The 17,295-nt window shown below is 42.2% G+C and overlaps 9 protein-coding genes across 9 annotated transcripts; 4 read left to right on the top strand and 5 right to left on the bottom strand.

The window, feature by feature from the left end:
- Window positions 1-58: 58 nt before the first annotated feature.
- VCUG_01266 (uncharacterized protein) lies at window positions 59-925 on the bottom strand. Its single transcript, XM_008076093.1, has one exon. The coding sequence runs from the start codon at window positions 671-673 to the stop codon at window positions 365-367; it is 309 nt and encodes a 102-aa protein (XP_008074284.1). The 5' UTR covers window positions 674-925; the 3' UTR covers window positions 59-364.
- A 1,049-nt stretch (window positions 926-1,974) lies between these two features.
- Window positions 1,975-2,667, top strand: VCUG_01265 (uncharacterized protein; the record flags this gene model as incomplete). Its single annotated transcript, XM_008076092.1, has 1 exon — window positions 1,975-2,667. The coding sequence occupies one exon, from the start codon at window positions 1,975-1,977 to the stop codon at window positions 2,665-2,667; it is 693 nt and encodes a 230-aa protein (XP_008074283.1).
- A 1,252-nt stretch (window positions 2,668-3,919) lies between these two features.
- On the bottom strand, window positions 3,920-5,494 carry VCUG_01264 (uncharacterized protein; the record flags this gene model as incomplete). The annotated part of the gene is made up of 1 exon (XM_008076091.1): window positions 3,920-5,494. One exon carries the CDS (start codon window positions 5,492-5,494, stop codon window positions 4,049-4,051), a length of 1,446 nt encoding a protein of 481 aa, XP_008074282.1. The 3' UTR covers window positions 3,920-4,048.
- A 109-nt stretch (window positions 5,495-5,603) lies between these two features.
- Window positions 5,604-6,584, bottom strand: VCUG_01263 (uncharacterized protein). Its single transcript, XM_008076090.1, has one exon. It carries the CDS (start codon window positions 6,317-6,319, stop codon window positions 5,666-5,668), a length of 654 nt encoding a protein of 217 aa, XP_008074281.1. The 5' UTR covers window positions 6,320-6,584; the 3' UTR covers window positions 5,604-5,665.
- Window positions 6,585-7,057: 473 nt separating this feature from the next.
- Window positions 7,058-7,454, bottom strand: VCUG_01261 (uncharacterized protein). The gene has a single exon (XM_008076089.1). It carries the CDS (start codon window positions 7,413-7,415, stop codon window positions 7,104-7,106), a length of 312 nt encoding a protein of 103 aa, XP_008074280.1. The 5' UTR covers window positions 7,416-7,454; the 3' UTR covers window positions 7,058-7,103.
- A 266-nt stretch (window positions 7,455-7,720) lies between these two features.
- VCUG_01260 (uncharacterized protein) lies at window positions 7,721-10,702 on the bottom strand (the record flags this gene model as incomplete). Its single annotated transcript, XM_008076088.1, has 1 exon — window positions 7,721-10,702. One exon carries the CDS (start codon window positions 10,700-10,702, stop codon window positions 7,898-7,900), a length of 2,805 nt encoding a protein of 934 aa, XP_008074279.1. The 3' UTR covers window positions 7,721-7,897.
- A 1,197-nt stretch (window positions 10,703-11,899) lies between these two features.
- Window positions 11,900-13,451, top strand: VCUG_01259 (uncharacterized protein). Its single transcript, XM_008076087.1, has one exon. The coding sequence runs from the start codon at window positions 12,289-12,291 to the stop codon at window positions 13,414-13,416; it is 1,128 nt and encodes a 375-aa protein (XP_008074278.1). The 5' UTR covers window positions 11,900-12,288; the 3' UTR covers window positions 13,417-13,451.
- A 1,385-nt stretch (window positions 13,452-14,836) lies between these two features.
- Window positions 14,837-15,145, top strand: VCUG_01258 (uncharacterized protein; the record flags this gene model as incomplete). The annotated part of the gene is made up of 1 exon (XM_008076086.1): window positions 14,837-15,145. One exon carries the CDS (start codon window positions 14,837-14,839, stop codon window positions 15,143-15,145), a length of 309 nt encoding a protein of 102 aa, XP_008074277.1.
- Window positions 15,146-16,643: 1,498 nt separating this feature from the next.
- On the top strand, window positions 16,644-17,294 carry VCUG_01257 (uncharacterized protein; the record flags this gene model as incomplete). Its single annotated transcript, XM_008076085.1, has 1 exon — window positions 16,644-17,294. A coding segment is annotated over one exon (651 nt), but the record flags the coding sequence as incomplete, so codon positions are not given.
- Window position 17,295: the final 1 nt, after the last annotated feature.

Below are 17,295 nucleotides of genomic sequence, written 5' to 3'. Positions count from 1 at the left end.
ACTGATCCGGTGCTTGCTACCCTATCAGGTTAAAAGAAATGAAAATTTAATTAAGAATTGCTTGGTGGACCGCAACACACGAAGGGCAGTAATTCGTACCAGGAAATGAAAGTTTAACCAAGAATTGTTTGACAAGGCGATGAAAACGTACAGCACTGATTATGGGCGTGAAATACAAAACAAACATTAGAATAACATTTTGTACAACGTGCCGTACACAATCCTACACCACCACGTATGATACGCAGCTCAATTAAATTTCTTGCTACCTCAGTTGCACCACACCATCCATCACAGTGTACTACGCATTGATTAAGTACCCGCCATACAAAAGGTGTCATGGACAGCATTGCACTCGTGAAGTTTAAAAAGATGAGAGAGGGAATGAGCGAGCGGTGTACCTCGTGTATTGAAATATGCCAAAGATGAAGTTTAAAAAGATGAAAGAGGGAATGAGCGAGCGGTGTACCTCGTGTATTGAAATATGCCAAAGATGAAGTTTAAAAAGATGAGAGAGGGAATGTGCAAGCGGTGTACCTCGTGTATTGAAATATGCCAAACAAAGGAAAACACGCAGAATGATTGCCATCCACTGCATCACCAGAAGATAAACCACTCGCCTATTCAATACGTGGTGCACGTCTTTCATGTCATCCATGTCCCTACCAATCATTCTCGTCCTACCTCATGAGAATGCCAAAACAGATCGTTTTATCCTCAGCCAATTACGTGCCGCACGAGCAAAAAATTCCTTTTTTACCAATCGGGAAGAGTTTCAATCGATAAACCATGTTCGTTTCAGCAAAGAGTACGATTGGTCATACGTGGATATGAACGAATGAAGGTGTGTATTTGGTGAGAAGGCTCCCCCCGTGTGAAGGGGTACTAAACGTGTTTAAGATCAAAATGCAAGGAACGAACGTAATTTAAGCGAGATATTGTTCAGGAGCTGCTCAGCTGCACGTGAACAACGGGTCTATTCTATCATCAAATCGACTGCGCTGTTCCCGTTTAAAAACAGAACGCTTTCAATTTCGTAGGATTTCCTCAAACTTTCATTTTGCTTTCAAACCTTCATTTTGCTTTCAAACCTTCATTTTGCTTTCAAATCTTCATTTTGCTTTCAAACCTTCATTTTGCTTTCAAACCTTCATTTTGCTTTCAAACATTCATTTTGCTTTCAAACCTTCATTTTGCTTTCAAACATTCATTTTGCTTTCAAATCTTCATTTTGCTTTCAAACCTTCATTTTGCTTTCAAACTTTCATTTTGCTTTCAAACATTCATTTTGCTTTCAAACATTCATTTTGCTTTATTCCACCACGTACCGCATATTTCATTGCTGCTACAACTCTTCAAACGGTAATGTTATAGAACAATAATTTTCCTTTAAAAGTAATCATTTTCTAAGAATTCCGCGTTTGCCGTTCATTTCCCTTAAAAATGGTAAATCTTGAAATTGACACCTCACACCAAGATAAAATACAACTGCTACAGCGATCTGCTCATCAACTATAAGTAGATCGTACGCTGCGCATTTCATGGCCAGCTTTCCGTAGGTATGGTTTGAAGGCTTTATCCCTGTAATTTACGTTACGCACGCCGAACGAGACGTAGTGCTGCACAGCAAATGGCCATTTGGTGAACGTTACCAAGAGTGCTTTGTGTAAGTGTTTGCCCAGCCGTGTATTGAATTGGTTCATGGTTCTGGCACTGCTCAATGCGTCTCATATGAAGTATTCTCTCTAAAAGCAGTAAAAATAAATTTAAAATTAACTAAATATTGCGGTTCTACCTGCCCAACAATGAATTACAGCCCGCATTCTCTTACAGGACCACGAATGACGCCATGTCCTGCGTAATATCTCCATATCACGTCACTTCCTTGCGCACTGTCAAACTCATTGCAGCGCCCAATAATTTATCATCACGCACCTCCTTTTCTCGTTTATAAGACACTCAGCCACGCTCAGAATGCCAAAAAAGCAGTATCCCGGTGACTGGGGCAAGCTTTCTGTTCCTGTCCCACCATTCGTGTTCGATGTTTCGTACGAAGAGCTGTTCTCACTCATCATGTTCGTGCTGTTCCAGCTGCTCATGCTCACCTGCATCACTGCACCGTATGATAACTTAATATGCCTGCAAAACCACCTGTGCGCAGGTTTAGGCGCGTACTACATGGCAGAGCACCTCATCGCCATCGCAATTTACGATCTGGCAACGCCACTCGCAATCATGTCAGTGGTGCTCATCCCCGTGCTTTCGTTCTACAAACCGCTCATAGGTAACATTGCACTGCTTGTCAGCAGTGCGTACGTTCTCAGCTACGTTTTTACAATCATGGTCAGCTTTGAGATGATGCATGCGTTCCTCGTTGTGTACGCTTGCGCTCTTCTGCCCGTTGGTCTGCTGCTGCTGCGGATGAAGCATTTTCTTGCGCAGACCAAGGCTATTATATGCGCGTTCTGCTCGTTGGTGATTATCAACTGCGTCTCGCCGGTTGATTTCCTTCTGTACGCACACGGTGTTGTGTATGATGTGGGGACTGGCAGCAAGATTGTGATCTGCGTGCTCTTCTGTTCATTTTGGTGCGCTTTTTCTGTGTACTTCACGTTTACCAAAGAGGTGGTCGACAGAATCGCGGAGTGGCGCGGCAACAAAGGATGAGAGCCGGTTCATGCCGCTCATCGCTGATTGCGTTACGTTCATCATTTCGTGTTGTGCACTTCGCACTTCTGCGGGCTGTTCACAGGGCACAACACGAAATGATGAACGTAACGCAATCAGCGATGTACCACCGGTCCTACACCGTAACGTAATTCGTACGCAAAATGTTTCACCGGCATTGATTAAAACGTGGAGATACGCCCTGCTCTACGCGCGAGCACAGCGATGAGATTCGCAGAACGTGCGTGGTAAAATGAGGACCGCCATGATCGCAGTGGTGCCTGCAATGAGGGCGTGTTAGGCAGGTGAAAGCGTTCAATCGCAGGGAGATAAACGGCAGCAGTTCGTATGCGGTGCTCTAACCCGTATTTACGTACCATGCTGTGTTAAACAAAGGAAATGGCGAGGTTGAAGTGCTGAGAGAGGATGTGAGCGGTACATTTCCGGTGTATCACACCGTGGTAGCACGTTTGGTATGAAAAGATGAATAAACGTACTTTTAGCCAAAGAATAGCACATTTTGATCAACCAGCCATGGATCACCAGCTCGTTCACAATAAAGCACTGCCACCAACCACCGGCCAATAAAACCGTTCATATCAAACACAAAACCATTTTTATTTAACATTTGATGCGCTCAGCATCCTCTTCTCCCTCATCCCCTGCACAACACAACACAAAACCATTCCCACAAAACTGAAGCGAAGCGCAAAAAAATTGCCGTACCGTGAAACGTTGTTCGCAACGTTTCTTTTGGAGAGTATGCCGAAGAATGCACCCGTTAAATACCCTGACACGTACGATATGCCTGCTGCTCTGTACAAGAGCGTGGTGAACGGAAGAGAAAATGAAAACATTTTGATGGGGGTGGTACTTTTAGCGGTGTGCTTGTTCTTGGACATGTGGCCGAGGAGAGGAGTTGCTGTGGTTCTGCGTACTTGTGCTGCTAATTCTGTTTGCTAGAACTGTAAATGAAACGTGTTTTTGTGGAAATTGTGAGAGGTGTTGCATGGAATGAATTGTACGGCAGAGCGGGGTATGTAAATACCTGCAGAGCGTAGCTATGACAGAAATTGTGTAGCAGCAGTACAAAATGCACATCAATTTGATAAAAATTTGGGAAAGTAAGCGAGTCTTACAAAGAGAACACGTACACGGTGCGCATGATGACCAAAATTACAAAACATTCATCTTGACGGTTCACTGTTCATTTTTGCTGATGTAAGCTGCTCTCGTGCAATGATCAAAGCACTTCCTGCAATAACCGTTTTATTTAAATTTGTAATTCTTATTTAAGATTCATTTATGCATAAAACTATAAATAGAAACAAGGTGCATGAAAATTGTCCTCATTTACTCCCTCATCACCGCTCAGCAGCCCTTACTCACAGCTTAAAAGTCCCATGCTCCTAAAATATCCCACGAAGAACTCTCTTTCCTTGCCCTTCATCTCGCCAAGACATCTCTCAACGTTTACATTACCGCTCCTCTTCAAATATGCCATCCAAACCTTCTTCGTTCGCTTGATCTTTTCGAACCACCTATCATAGCCTTCTAGCACAGCAATACCTACGTGGTAGTACTTAGGATACTCAAGAAAGGCCGAGTTATCCCTTTTTATGTACTCGATGTAACTGCGCCTTGTCTTGAGCATAAGAAATATTTGCTTGTACACTTCGATGTTCTTCTGTCCGGTGAAAATATCCTTGAGTTCGAGAAGGTTCCTTTTGTATTTATTCAGCTTCTTTCGAAATGCAGGCAGATCCATTTCTCTTAGATTTTGCACTGTCATATCGGGCAGGGATGTGTCCGGTAATTTATCGTTCTCAGAACTAGCAGGTACTTGGCAGGGCAGCGATCCGTGGGCAACATCAGGGACATGAGCTGTTTCGTTGGCACATTCATCATTCCATCCCACACTCAGATCTACGCTATCGTCCTCCTTGAACAGGTACCTTCCATCATCAAAACGGCACACCCTCAGTCGCAGCTTATCGTTTAACCGATACTTCCTATTACTTAAGAACACACCGCTCACACCTTCCCTATGTACCACGTATTTGTACCGGTAGAGAGCGTTTGCACTGCTATGAACAGCCGTGCTACTCCTATTTTTATGGTTTTCAGCATTTTCCACATCAATGCTGCACTCCTTCATAACCTCATACTCATGCCCATCATCAATTATCTTTCCCACCTGCACGTATCCCCTCATCCATCCGTCAACCACAAACCGCACGCTCTCAATCCTCCCAAAGTTAATCCTCTTGATAATCACCTTTACGCCATCAACCACATACTCAGGCTCAGAATCATTAGCCCTGGCAAGAAATTTATCACGCTCCATCTCCTCACCTGTATAAACATACCCAATCTCGTCTTTCATAGGCACGTACGGCACAGCCTCACAACCATTCACCACTCTATAAACTGACACATCCTTACCGATCAGTTTCTTCTTGCATCGGTAATTTTCCTTGAAATACACGTAGTTGAAGTCTTCGTATATTTTGTGGCCGGTGAAAACGATGCTGTTCTTGGTTTTTATGTATGCGGGTGATAGCTGGTAATTCAGCACGCTGAAGAGTGTTGATGTGTGTGATGTTGGAAGGGTGTGAAACGGATTGTAGAACTTGTTGTTTGATGTCTTGCCGTAGAGTATCAGCGGGCTTTTTGGTTTTGTCTTTAGTTTTTTCATGGGTATGAAAATTACGTGGCTTATAGTGCAATACCGGTAGGAATGATCGGGCTGAGCACAGGGATTAGGAGTGGCACCGTGTTGAGTATTTGAGCAGTGTGAGCAAAATGATGTAATAGAAACACACATTGCGCAATATGCTATCAGATCGCTTACTGTTCAATCTAAAGGCAATAACAAATTGCCCAGCAGTAGAAGAAACTACAATAAGAACAGAATAGCTCTTTATTAGCTACCATGCCATAAAAAGAGTGTTTAATGGCAGGGCACCAAACCAAAGACACGAACTAACCGTACGTTCTACCCCTCGTACTCCTCAATTGCACGTATCAACCGACCAACCTTTTCCTTAATCACCCGCAGCGCCATAACCAGCACATCAGCAGGTTTGCCCACCTCATCAAGCACCTCAAACTCGATCTTCTCACCGTTAATCTTCACCACCGTTACCACACAAAACTTGGCGTGCTCCTTTGCAACGCCCGTCCGTGCCAACGCAGTCATCTTTACGCTCTGTTTCTCCCCCATCTTGCAGATCAACCCTTTCAACCGCGTGGTATCCACCGCATCGGAGAACAGATGCGATGCATTGACAGTCATGCCCTCGTTCGATACAGCGTTCAAAGAGAAGGTAACGCTGCATTCAGGACATGACACGTTGCATGTGCATTCTTCCTTTCGTTTTAGCGGTGTTATGGGAAGTGGAATGAGAGAAAGGCGGTGCACGAGCATTTCGTTTGGAATGCACGTTGTGTTCTTGTGTACTGTTACCAGATCTATTGCTATGGTGGGCACTTCGCTGAGAAGAGTGCGACGTATTGCGTTGAGAAATGAATTTGTGGATGGCGTGATTGTGAAATTAATGGTGGTGGGCGTTGTTTCGAGTATTACCATTTTTTTCATGGGGTGAACACGGTGTACCGTATTAATAAGGGGATTAATGGGGCGTACCATGTTAACGGGGACACCGTGTTGGTGAGGATCAGTGGAGTGTACCGCGTTGCAATACGTGTACCGTTTTAACAGATATAATACTGCCGCACAGCAATTTCAAATGAAGAGGTACCTCCTCGAAATCATGCCCTGTCTAAGTCTAACTGCACCGAACCGTTTTCTTCACAACGAACAGAACAATTCCCTGGTACCGATGTTCACCGTAAAAATTGCTTAAGCAATGAACAATCGGTAGGAGCATGCTGCTATGCATGTGAGAAGCACATGCATACGAATTAAATGGGTAGGTGCACCAAAAACATGAAAATACGTACAGTACCACGCCGTGATGCACTTCCCAAAAAGAGGTGTTTTTCGTTTTAAGTACGTTCAATTACTGCGGTGATACGGGAAATGAAGGTGTTTGCCCTGTAAAACGAATGAAATGTTGCTGAGTTTGTGCGTATTATATGACCATGAGATGCAGTACGCGAAGCGTAGCACTTTATAAGCATTTAAGACGTGCAAACAGAATTAGAATGTGTACTAAGAATGGATATGCACCAAATTAGGATATGATACTTCAAATCTGTTCTAAATGGCAATTCGTACCAAACTTTGATAAATCGTTCATCTTTAAACACACAAACAAACGCGGTACTACCAACCAAATACACAAAAAGAACAGCACCCGCAACGAATTCTTGCACGGAGCATTCAACCAGCAATGTAACGCTTTAACTACACTACCGCAATACTTCATTGCAATGCCCCATCACACGCCTAGTACTTCTTCCATCATACACTACCGCAATATTTCATTGCAATGCCCCATCACACGCTTAGCACCATCCAGCTCAACGCGTTTTATGCTCTTTCTCCGCACGACAACTTTCTTACCATCCAAAAAGACGTAGATTTCCTTCAAATTACCATTCCGTACTTCGAGCACATCGTTACGTATGGTGTATGTTACTGCACGTGGGAATAGCACGTACAGCTGCACAGCAATGCTGAAGAGGATTAAAAAGAAGAACGGAGCAAACTTGGAGTATCTCTTCATGGGGGTGTGCACCGCTACGCATTTTACATAGCAGTACGTGATGCGATAATACATATCACAATCGTGTACCGTAACGTATTGCAGCGTAGCACAGAGTGGCTGAAATGAATGTTTAACTGATTGAGTGCGTGATAAAATTTGGTTTGTTTATAATTTATGATGTGAGATGGATGAGTGCGTGGCATGAATTGGATGATTGAACAGGACATAGGTGTTATGAGCGTATTAGTACTGTGGTATTAATACGTAATAGATCTAGCGACCGTAAAACCATCCTCCTCAGCAGACTGTCAAAGCAATGCTTCCTTCTGTGAATGGTAAAAGCGGATAAAAAGGAAAAATCAAAATTAAGAGCATGAAAAGGGATGTGTGTTAATACCAAGGAACGGGCACGACCAACACTCGTACAAAACATGATTAGGACCAAAGAACGAAATAGAACAGTGCACGAAACATCAGGACATTACAATTCTCATCAGAAGGTGCAATGCGTGGTACATCCCCGTGCTACATCTCATACTCATATTTTTACTTACCTATAAGTAATAAAGAACATCCTTGAGCTTCTCTTCGGTCTCAATCAGCCTATCACCGTCAACGTAGCACTTAGCACGTGCTGCCGCCAAGTGCGCGTAATATACCGGTGGCACTACACTCACACTCTTGGTGGCTCTCGTGAACACGTGGCACATGTTGTAAATGTACAGGGGAAAGTTTGGAATGTTGTTCTCATCAACCAACACGTGATACTTGATGGGACAGGGCGTGCCCTGCAGAGCATAGTGCGATATCATATAGAAATCGTTGTAAACCGTTCCAACGCTATCAACAAGCGTACCCGGCATGGGGTTGCACGTAGGACCGCGCCGCCTGTCCTTTACAATCTCATCTTTTCCGTCTCCCTTGAATCTTACCGAATGCCTCTTCTGAACAACCACGAACGTAAGCTTGGGGCGGTACCCCTCATGGAGAGCTGCACACGCCTCCCTTATGGCCTCAATTTCTCTGAAATAAACATTCTGCATGAGAGAATCACCAATGCCATCCCTGAAAAAGATTATCTTGCGCGGTATCTTCGTGGTGCATGCACGGAAACGTATGAGGTGATTCTTCGTTATGTTCGTGAGGTCCTCAATGATGTCCTGCCGCTTGGGCTGCATCCTCAGCGAGGTGTGGTATCTGCTGAAGTTCTTGTCAAGAGAACTTACGACTGCTGCAATGCTGTTGCTGCTCAGGTCACCGAATCCCGGATGCGTAACATCTGCCCCAAACACAATGAGCTCATCCTGCGCAATATCAACGGTAAAGTTCACACCGCCCAGCTTGGTGTTGATCTTCAAGGCGATGTTGCCGCAGAACGACCCGTCCTTGAGCTTTTCTACATTCTGCTTCCTGACGCACTGTGTGACCACACAGCAGTTGATATCTGCAATCCGCTTCACCTCCTGATATACAAACGACGACTTGTCCTGCAGGATTATCATGGCCAGCTCATGTCCCTTGATGTGCTCTTCGATGTTATCGAGTGTGACCTTGCGTACCCCAAGAGGGTTCGCCATTATAACACCCATGTCATTGCATATCTTCACCAGGTTCGGAATATACCTGTTGATGTATGATACACTTTCATCTGCAAGCACGAGCACCACCCATCTCAGCACCGCTACACCGCGCACCACCTTCTGATTCTTTAGGTTCCACGATCCTCTACTTGGCTGGACACTTCCTGTAGCGAAGAGCACGTCGGGCGGGCTCAATCTCTTCCCAAGACAATCGTAGAAACGGTCACTGATCTGAACATTGATATTCGTGAGCACCTCGTTAGAGGTGATCTGCATCGATCTCATGCGGCTCTCCAAGCACTGAAACCGATCCACAGCAGGTCGTGCTGCCATTCTGATCACTTCTGCCGTTTGAAAATCGGTGAGCTTCTTGACGTATTTCTGCCCCTCAATGATTTTCACAACCTCGATGGGAAAGAAAATGTTGCCATCTTTCTTCTTAACAACCACACACGGCAGGTAGGGGTGCTGAAGCGGCCTGTACTGCTTGGAAAAGTACTCCGCTACGCTCATATTTTCCTCTCCAAAGAATGTGTCACACGCACCCTTGTCAGTCACATCAATGCATTTAAACTTCGGGTTATTCTTTCGGTGCACCGTTGTGAGCCGGACATTCTTCAAAAACTTGGAGAGCGCCCTGAACTTGTTCGAATCGACGCGCCGAAGATCAACATGGTCATCTCTGCGGCGCTGGCACATCTTGAAGAGCACGTCGGTCAACATTATCGGTTCGTAGAACGGTGTGAACGCAACATCAACGTTGAGAAAGAATTTGTCGTTCAGATGCTTTACACGTTGTGTAAGACCGTGCCACAGCTCAATGCCACCCGAAATGTGTGTCTTCTCAGCACTCGACACACTCTTCCTACCATCTGCAAAGAACATCTTGGCCTGGTACGATCTGAGCATGATCTCAAGGCACTGCATGCCCATAGGATCGTTAAGCGAGTGCGTATTCTTGTATTCGAACTTGATCGTTACCTCGCTGCTTCCAACCTTCTCTACATCAACTATATCCTGTGCCAGTTGCTTGTTGGCCACAAGGATGGTATTACCATCGTATCCCACGCTGATGCCCTGAAACTCTTCGGCATGCCTCTGCACAATTGCACCGACCACCAGGTGATTGAGTCGCCGCGCTATTGCTGGCTCGATTAGCACAGCGTAATGACAGAATGTCAGATCCGGTACTTTTATCTCCAGAAGATTTGTTGTCAGTGGCACGTTGCCTGGCGGCACGTTCTTTGGCCGTAGCATTAATTGCATGTTGGTTGCCATACCACCCCTCGTTGGTTTTATTTTTTTTATTGAGTTGGTGCTGATTGAAGGGGCAGAATCAGGTATAAGGAACAAGTCCCTGGTGATTTGACATTTTTGTGAAATAGTAGGGATCGAAAGAAACGAACGAGGTTCTGGTGGATTAAAGAGATGTAATTGTTTGGATGAAGCGTGAGATGATAAGTGAAGCACATTGTTAATGGGCAAATGAATGAAATGTACGTTTAGGGATGAAAAACAAATAGAATGAAACGTACTCTTGGCAGGAAAAATTGAATGCTGTAAAATTAGAATACCACTCGTCTTTTTCCTGACGGTCTGTTGTGATAATGAATGAACATTCCTTTCTGAACTCCTTCGTGGCAAGAACAATCCGATCGGTGCACAGTAAGGAATTGTTGAAGTACGATCATGTACACGTACCGTTTTGTATTTTTGTTCGTTGCGCCAACAAATTTTTAACAAAACGAAATAAATGGGGAAGAGAGTCGGGCCTATCATACTGTTCCGTGGGATACACCGTAAGAACAGCACGTGTGCTGAAGTAATGTTAAATTGATTGGAAAAGGGTAATAGCATGAACATGGTCGCAGCATTTCTAACAAATTGAGGTACAGGCCGTAAACCTGCACATGCATGTTTGAGCTGCTAATTGCTGCTTACGTGTTAATATTGATGTTTTGTTCGTGTACCACGCATTATAAATAATCTCAAATTTATGATGATCACGTATCAGGACTGGTGCTCGCAGTGATATCGCCATTGCTTGTTGGCGAAATTTCTTATAAGGAGAGCAGCAAACAGAGGAAATCAGAAATTGCTGTTAGTTTTGACAAACCCGTTCGGCCAGATAGGAAGTACTGAAATGCACCATTGCATGGATTAGTGCGCACCGCGCAGCGCTTGTTTTTGGGCGGTGGGATGCGCAATGCCGTTTCGCATATTCTTCCTGTTATGAGTGATTGCCGTGTGACTGCTTGTTAATTAACAACACCTAAGAATTTTGGTTGTTATCATGACGAACATCGAACACTCGGAGAGATATCGATCATGGTTCGAGAACTTTCCTTTAACAGTCACACAAAATATTTTTTGGCTCCAAATGGAAAAAGAAATCATCTCTGCTATAGGGCCTGCTGAACCACACCCATGCCTGTCCAGTTCTTCCCTCGCTCTCTACCTAGAATAACATTTTACACTCCTTGCAGTACCTGCTTCATTTACAGTGCACTGGTGGTTTAAATACCAAAAGAATAATCGGTGTAGGTGGGTGAGCGGTAGGTAGGTTCATTCTAATTTGGTTTCAGCGGTAATTTCTTGCAAAGTTTCAGAGACAGATTTAACGAAGAATATCCTCAGAACATAGGTTGGTGTTAGAAACGTACTGCGATCACATTTATGGCACTGATACACGTTTATGTGTTTAAATAGCTGTGATTTAATTCTAAATAGATGAGCAAATAGTTTATTATACGGTGTACAGAAGAACAACATTTTATGAGCTCGTATGCACGCCGTGTCCATATCATCGCAACTTGTTCGTTTCGCTTGTTTTTGTGGTCAAAATCGTTTGTTTATCTCTTTACACATCTATGACACCGCTTTTGGCATGAAGTGCATCTCCGTGTACGCAAATCTTGGCGACGGGTGTTCAGGATAAAGATAGCTCTTTGCACAAAATAAGAACCGTGCTGGTTGTGAATGGCTGTTTGCATCTGCTCGTACCAATCAGATTGTGTTTGATGGCACGTGCTATACAATCGATTCGCTGGAATGTGTGATGAACGCAGACAGCAATTCACTCGCTAATTTGCTGGTGTGATGTAACTCGGTTACACAAATTTATGATTTGTGTGTTGGTTTGCCTGTCTGCTCTACGAACGAGAACACCACTTGCCTTATTACAGTCTACCTGTTGGTCTGTTCATCGGTAAAAGTAACTGAGCTTGTACGTGCTTGGTTGCAATCACACGAACAGTCTCTCGTCTAGACCGGCTCGTGTAGCACCATTCAGCCACCTACGCTCAGATCGATACGTATAAGCATCATTCTTGCGATATCTCATTCGAATCGGGCATCACTGCTCAATGAGCCGCTCAGCAATCTTCTGCCTCATCGGCCCAGCAGTGCTCATACGTGCAATCATTCGATTAGCGTTCATCCTTATCTTTCCACTCACACACCGCAGCCAGCCGTACCAATCCGATCACAGATATTTCAAAACATCAATCTCAAAACCAAAAAAGTTCTTATCACATATTTCTATCAGTGTAGCAGAATGCTGCATATATAAGGTCCGTTGGCACAAAGCATCCACTAATAGGGCACCATCGATGCGCAGATCGTTTCGGATTTCCTTTAAAATGAATGCTCTCGCACATCTCATGCTATTATATCTTACCTTCATACTTACCTCGGAATTTAAGCTTAAACACGTCACAAGCAATCTCTTTGTAGGACTAGATGGCGATTATCCGCGCTGGGTAACTCTGCAACGCTCAAATACTTTCGAGGAGAAACCGTCGAGAGTTGATGGCGAAAAGATAATAACCGTAAAGGAACTCAAGAACAAGGTGTGGGACATTGAGGGCAACCGTAAGTACCTCATATTCTATCCCGAGCATGGCGAGGTCAATCAAAGATTCAATATCGTGAAGTTGGCGCGCGGTAACGTGCGAATAAAGAGTGCGAACGGGCAGTGTATAGTTTACAATGAAGGTGAGAAGAAGTTTGAGCGAAATGACTGCGCTGATGAGTCGGTGACGCAGGTGTTTGTGCTTACGGATGCTAATGGCGTTGCAATCGGTGGCGCGTGGGGTGCTGGTGGCGAGGGAGGAGACCAATGGGGCAACGAATGGGGTAACGAGTGGGGAAGTGGATGGGGTGCTGGTAACGGGTTATTTGGAGAGTACAAGATGGACCAAAAAATGGCACTCGATGAGCTGGGAAGAAATGCGCGTTTCCTTGATTCTGGAATTATGTCTGGCGGAATGTACGGCAACGGAAAATTCGGTGACAAGGGCATGTACGGTGGAGGATATTCTGGCAGTTTTATGAACCAGAAATTGGACGGAATGTTTGACACCCTCCCGGCCATGGATAAGCAGAGACTATTAAGAATGTACTATCAGAATGCTGGAGGTGGATCACAATCAGGCCGGTATTCAACGTCTAGCAGAACGCCCAGTTCGTACAGCTTTTTCCGGTCATTTTAGAATAGGTTCAAAGTAAATAAAAGTTTTGACTGAAAAATAGTGGTTTAGGCGATTGAGCACGAGTGCCAAACTTTTTCCTATTTATTGCTGCTCACGACAACAACCGTACTTGATGTCAACACGGAAGGACAGTCAAAACATTGAGAAACGGGCCTTTCATATTAACATTTAACCGGTCTCTTCAATGCAACGAGAAAGGTCGCCTACCGTAAGTTAGCTTTGGTCAGCTTGTTCAGGCCTCGTACACCCTTCATTTCGTAGATGGTTCCATTTATTTGCGTGCACACGGATTGGCACGTGCACCTTTTTCAACCGGGTCATTTCTTTTTTCTTTAGGCACTTTGTTCTGATCATTTTACGGTCTTTCAAGCAGCACTTCTTTGTAAGATTTCATTACCAAAAGGCAGATCCTCCACGAGAGTTGTGTATGAAATAATCAAAGACACGTGCGATTGAAATTAATTTGCATGGTTCATCCTTAAAAATACAACACGGTACAATTGCATATTCAATACCAGATGCGTGATGTGGAACAATGCGTTTGTTTTTCTGTTGCAATATGGAAAAACAGCCCTCTACCAACAGTTGCATACATTTGAATTAATTTGGTTGAAGAACGAGAGCTGTTAATGTCTTGAGGGAGAAAAATAGAAAAAATGGCAGAAATTGATGGAAAAAAGTGGTATCAAAGACAACAAACGAGTTTATATATGTAATGAACCTTGATCTTGCTTTATTCTGGTGCTGCATTTGATATAAGTCCTACAGAATACTTTTACGGTCGAGATAACTACCACTCCGTACCAGGATCAATAAATCATCTTTCTACAGCACTATCGAATCATTCATATCACAAATACATTATTCTAATACTTACATCGTGCGAGTAACCTTTCTGCAGCAATATTAAATTATTTATTACTATCCGTGCTATTTCCATTTATAAAACCGAGCAAAGCGCAATTATATTTTGAATTATTATGCTGTGTTATTATTTCTGGTTGCTTCTACCTGTTTAAATCTTTTATTAGGGGCTAGTAAATTAATTTATATCATGGTGATTGCAATGGTGCACACCACGTACGTTCAATTATCGTGGAGGTAAAGGGAAAGAAAGAAACAACCTCTTATACACAGAATAATAAAAATATGCTTCTCAACATTTATAACGCATGGTGTTTTCTCTAAATGACACTTGTCGTAAAAACAGAATTTGTGCCTCATTTTTGGTTCTCTACATTGCCATGAAGCAATTAAAGTTGTTTTGCATCCTCAATCTCCTTTGAGGTAGTAAAAGACACTAAGCTGAGACTAAGCAATGTTTTATTCAGAAGATTTGAACAAATCACCATTGTATTGTAATGATGAGCACGAACTATTCACATCGGTACTTTGTTAATGGGCAATTGAACAGACGGATATGCATACACCTGTGTGCAGCTGCTTAATGGGAAATGTCTTGTTTTATTGGTGCTATTCCTTATCAATAAACATTTCAAAGAGCGTTGTGAACGGAAAGGACACAACCAAAGGACATTCATTCTTTCGAAAAAGAACGAAATTAAGTGATAGGGTGATGAAACAGAAACTGATCTGGTGGATCACCTTTACATTGGTATATTCAGCATGTCTATCACATATGATTGAGAGATATTATTGGGATGGCATGTGGTTAAAAATGGATACAATCCCAGAAAAGCTAGAGATTATAGGAGGAAGCAAATCCTAGATTAGCGATACTTCTTATAAATAGAAGTGCTTATAAATGGATAAATAACAAGAAGCTCGAATAAATTACAAAACTGCAATCGCAATGGATCATGCTAGTACAAGGGTATATCCCACCATACTGACCAAGAAGCAACCATTATGAGCTCATAACAATGTTTTAAAGATAAATATACGTTTTCCTAGTTGTAAAAATTGACAAACCAGATGTTTTGCGATATCTTAATTTTTCTGTGTCCTTTTCCAATCGTATTTATGGCCCAAAAGAATCATGTTTGGACATCTTATTCGCAAAATTATTCTTCTCTGTGTCAGGAACAATCATTGATTGGCCTATATAAAGGCATTCAGTACATATTAAAATATTTGACATATATACAAAAAAATCACAATCAACTTTGACAAGCATACCATTAGTAGCAAAGGAGCTTAGCAGATGTTGAAACAGAATGTATTATTTCAAGAAAATAGCTATATCGATGTTCATAGACATTATGCCTCGATTGCCTGCTTTTTGTAAATCTCTTATCAGCAAGAAACAGTTTTAAGGAAAACAAGTCAGAGCAAGGAGTAAAACTACCCAATAGACTTTTTTCATAATTTAAACCGCAAAAATAGTCGTATTCTTCCGGAAATCAACACATGTTTTTTTATTGATAGTTAGTTTACCTCAAATTGATTAAAATAACTTAAGAAGGCAGTTTTTTATCTTTGATTAATTGTAATATTTCCGTTTATAAAACGAAACTAAACTTAATTATCCATAAAATAATTTTTATTGCTTCCAACACGCGATGCTATGCTTTTCTTATTACTTTCATTTGTTTCATACATTTGATGGAGATTAAAGAATAAATTTTTGTTCGTTAATCATGTTCTTTGGCGTTATTTATAAGGAACATCTGAGCGTGCCGTAGAAAAAGTGAATTGTACAACAATTCGTAATCCTTTATATTGCACAAAAAAACAAAACTAAAATTTTTGATTTTTTATCAAACTGAGAAATCAACTTTTGAGTTGTCTTGTTATTTATACAAGTTCAATTACCAGAACAGAAGTATTGAGTTGAACTAGTATCAAGCCGGACAAAGAGTAGAAAAATAAAATGAATAATTGGATTGCATCTGCGATCAATATTTTGATAGAAAAGGTTAGAAAAAACATCTGATGGACCGTATACTCTTTTAATTCAATTACTTTACAAATCCGGACTTTAACATAACATAGCGGTCTTCTTTTCCCAAAGTGAGCTTTTCTCTTCCAAGCTATTTCAACTTGTCGCATCCGATACACAATTTACATCAATATCTATCTAATAACCGATACTTTGATATTTTTTTGTGTCAGATACTGTTATATTTCGATTTATAATATGTTAAGTGAGCTGGATGTAATAAATTTGAAAAAAATTAATACGAAAATGGAATCTTGTCAAAAAATGAGTAGTATCCAAAAACGGAAACTCAGAAAATATAAAAACAAAAAAATACGAAGATCTTATGATAATTTCACGATTTACTTACAGTTTATTATTTATTGTTACAACTTGTTTGATAGCAGCGACTGGTGGTAGTGATGATAGGGAAGCTAATTCTCCAACGAACAGAAGTGTCAATGATAATCCGCTTATCAACGGCCAGGAGTCTTTAGAGAATTTACTTGAATACCATAACATCGCTCCAGAGAAACGGGAAGCTATGATAACTATAATGTCGGATATTGCTGAAAGTGAAGGTGACACACTTGCTTCGGTTGAAAAATTGAAAAAAGAACCGAGTTTCAAAAGTTTAAGAGAACTTTGGGCTTCTTTAACATTGAATTTATTGACGAGTAACGGAGGTGGCGCTAGCACAAGTGCAAACGTGTCACATCCTCGCAATTCGTCCGGACAAAATGATGAAGATAGTGGAACATCACAACACAGTACGCAGAATACCCAAGATTTATCTACACAGTCAGAAAATGCAGGTACAACGAATGAACAGAATCAATTTGACGAGCGTACTCCATCCAATAAACCCGGAAGATATAATGTTCAGCAAAAAACCACAACGAAAATGATCGAGATAACAAAGTATACAAGAAAGACCACTACAAGAGCGCAACTGGGACCGAGAGAAGATGATCGTGTAGAGGTCAGAAGTGAGAATT

The sequence above is a fragment of the Vavraia culicis genome, assembly GCF_000192795.1.
Source record: "Vavraia culicis subsp. floridensis unplaced genomic scaffold supercont1.18, whole genome shotgun sequence".
In the NCBI taxonomy this organism is placed as follows: domain Eukaryota; kingdom Fungi; phylum Microsporidia; family Pleistophoridae; genus Vavraia; species Vavraia culicis.
Note: the sequence above shows the minus strand (reverse complement) of the source record. Positions and strands in the feature narration are given on the sequence as shown.

Coding starts and splice junctions, on each gene's coding strand:
- VCUG_01266 (XM_008076093.1), bottom strand. CDS start 673: ATGATTGGTAGGGACATGGATGACATGAAAGACGTGCACCACGTATTG.
- VCUG_01263 (XM_008076090.1), bottom strand. CDS start 6,319: ATGGTACGCCCCATTAATCCCCTTATTAATACGGTACACCGTGTTCAC.
- VCUG_01261 (XM_008076089.1), bottom strand. CDS start 7,415: ATGTATTATCGCATCACGTACTGCTATGTAAAATGCGTAGCGGTGCAC.
- VCUG_01259 (XM_008076087.1), top strand. CDS start 12,289: ATGAGCCGCTCAGCAATCTTCTGCCTCATCGGCCCAGCAGTGCTCATA.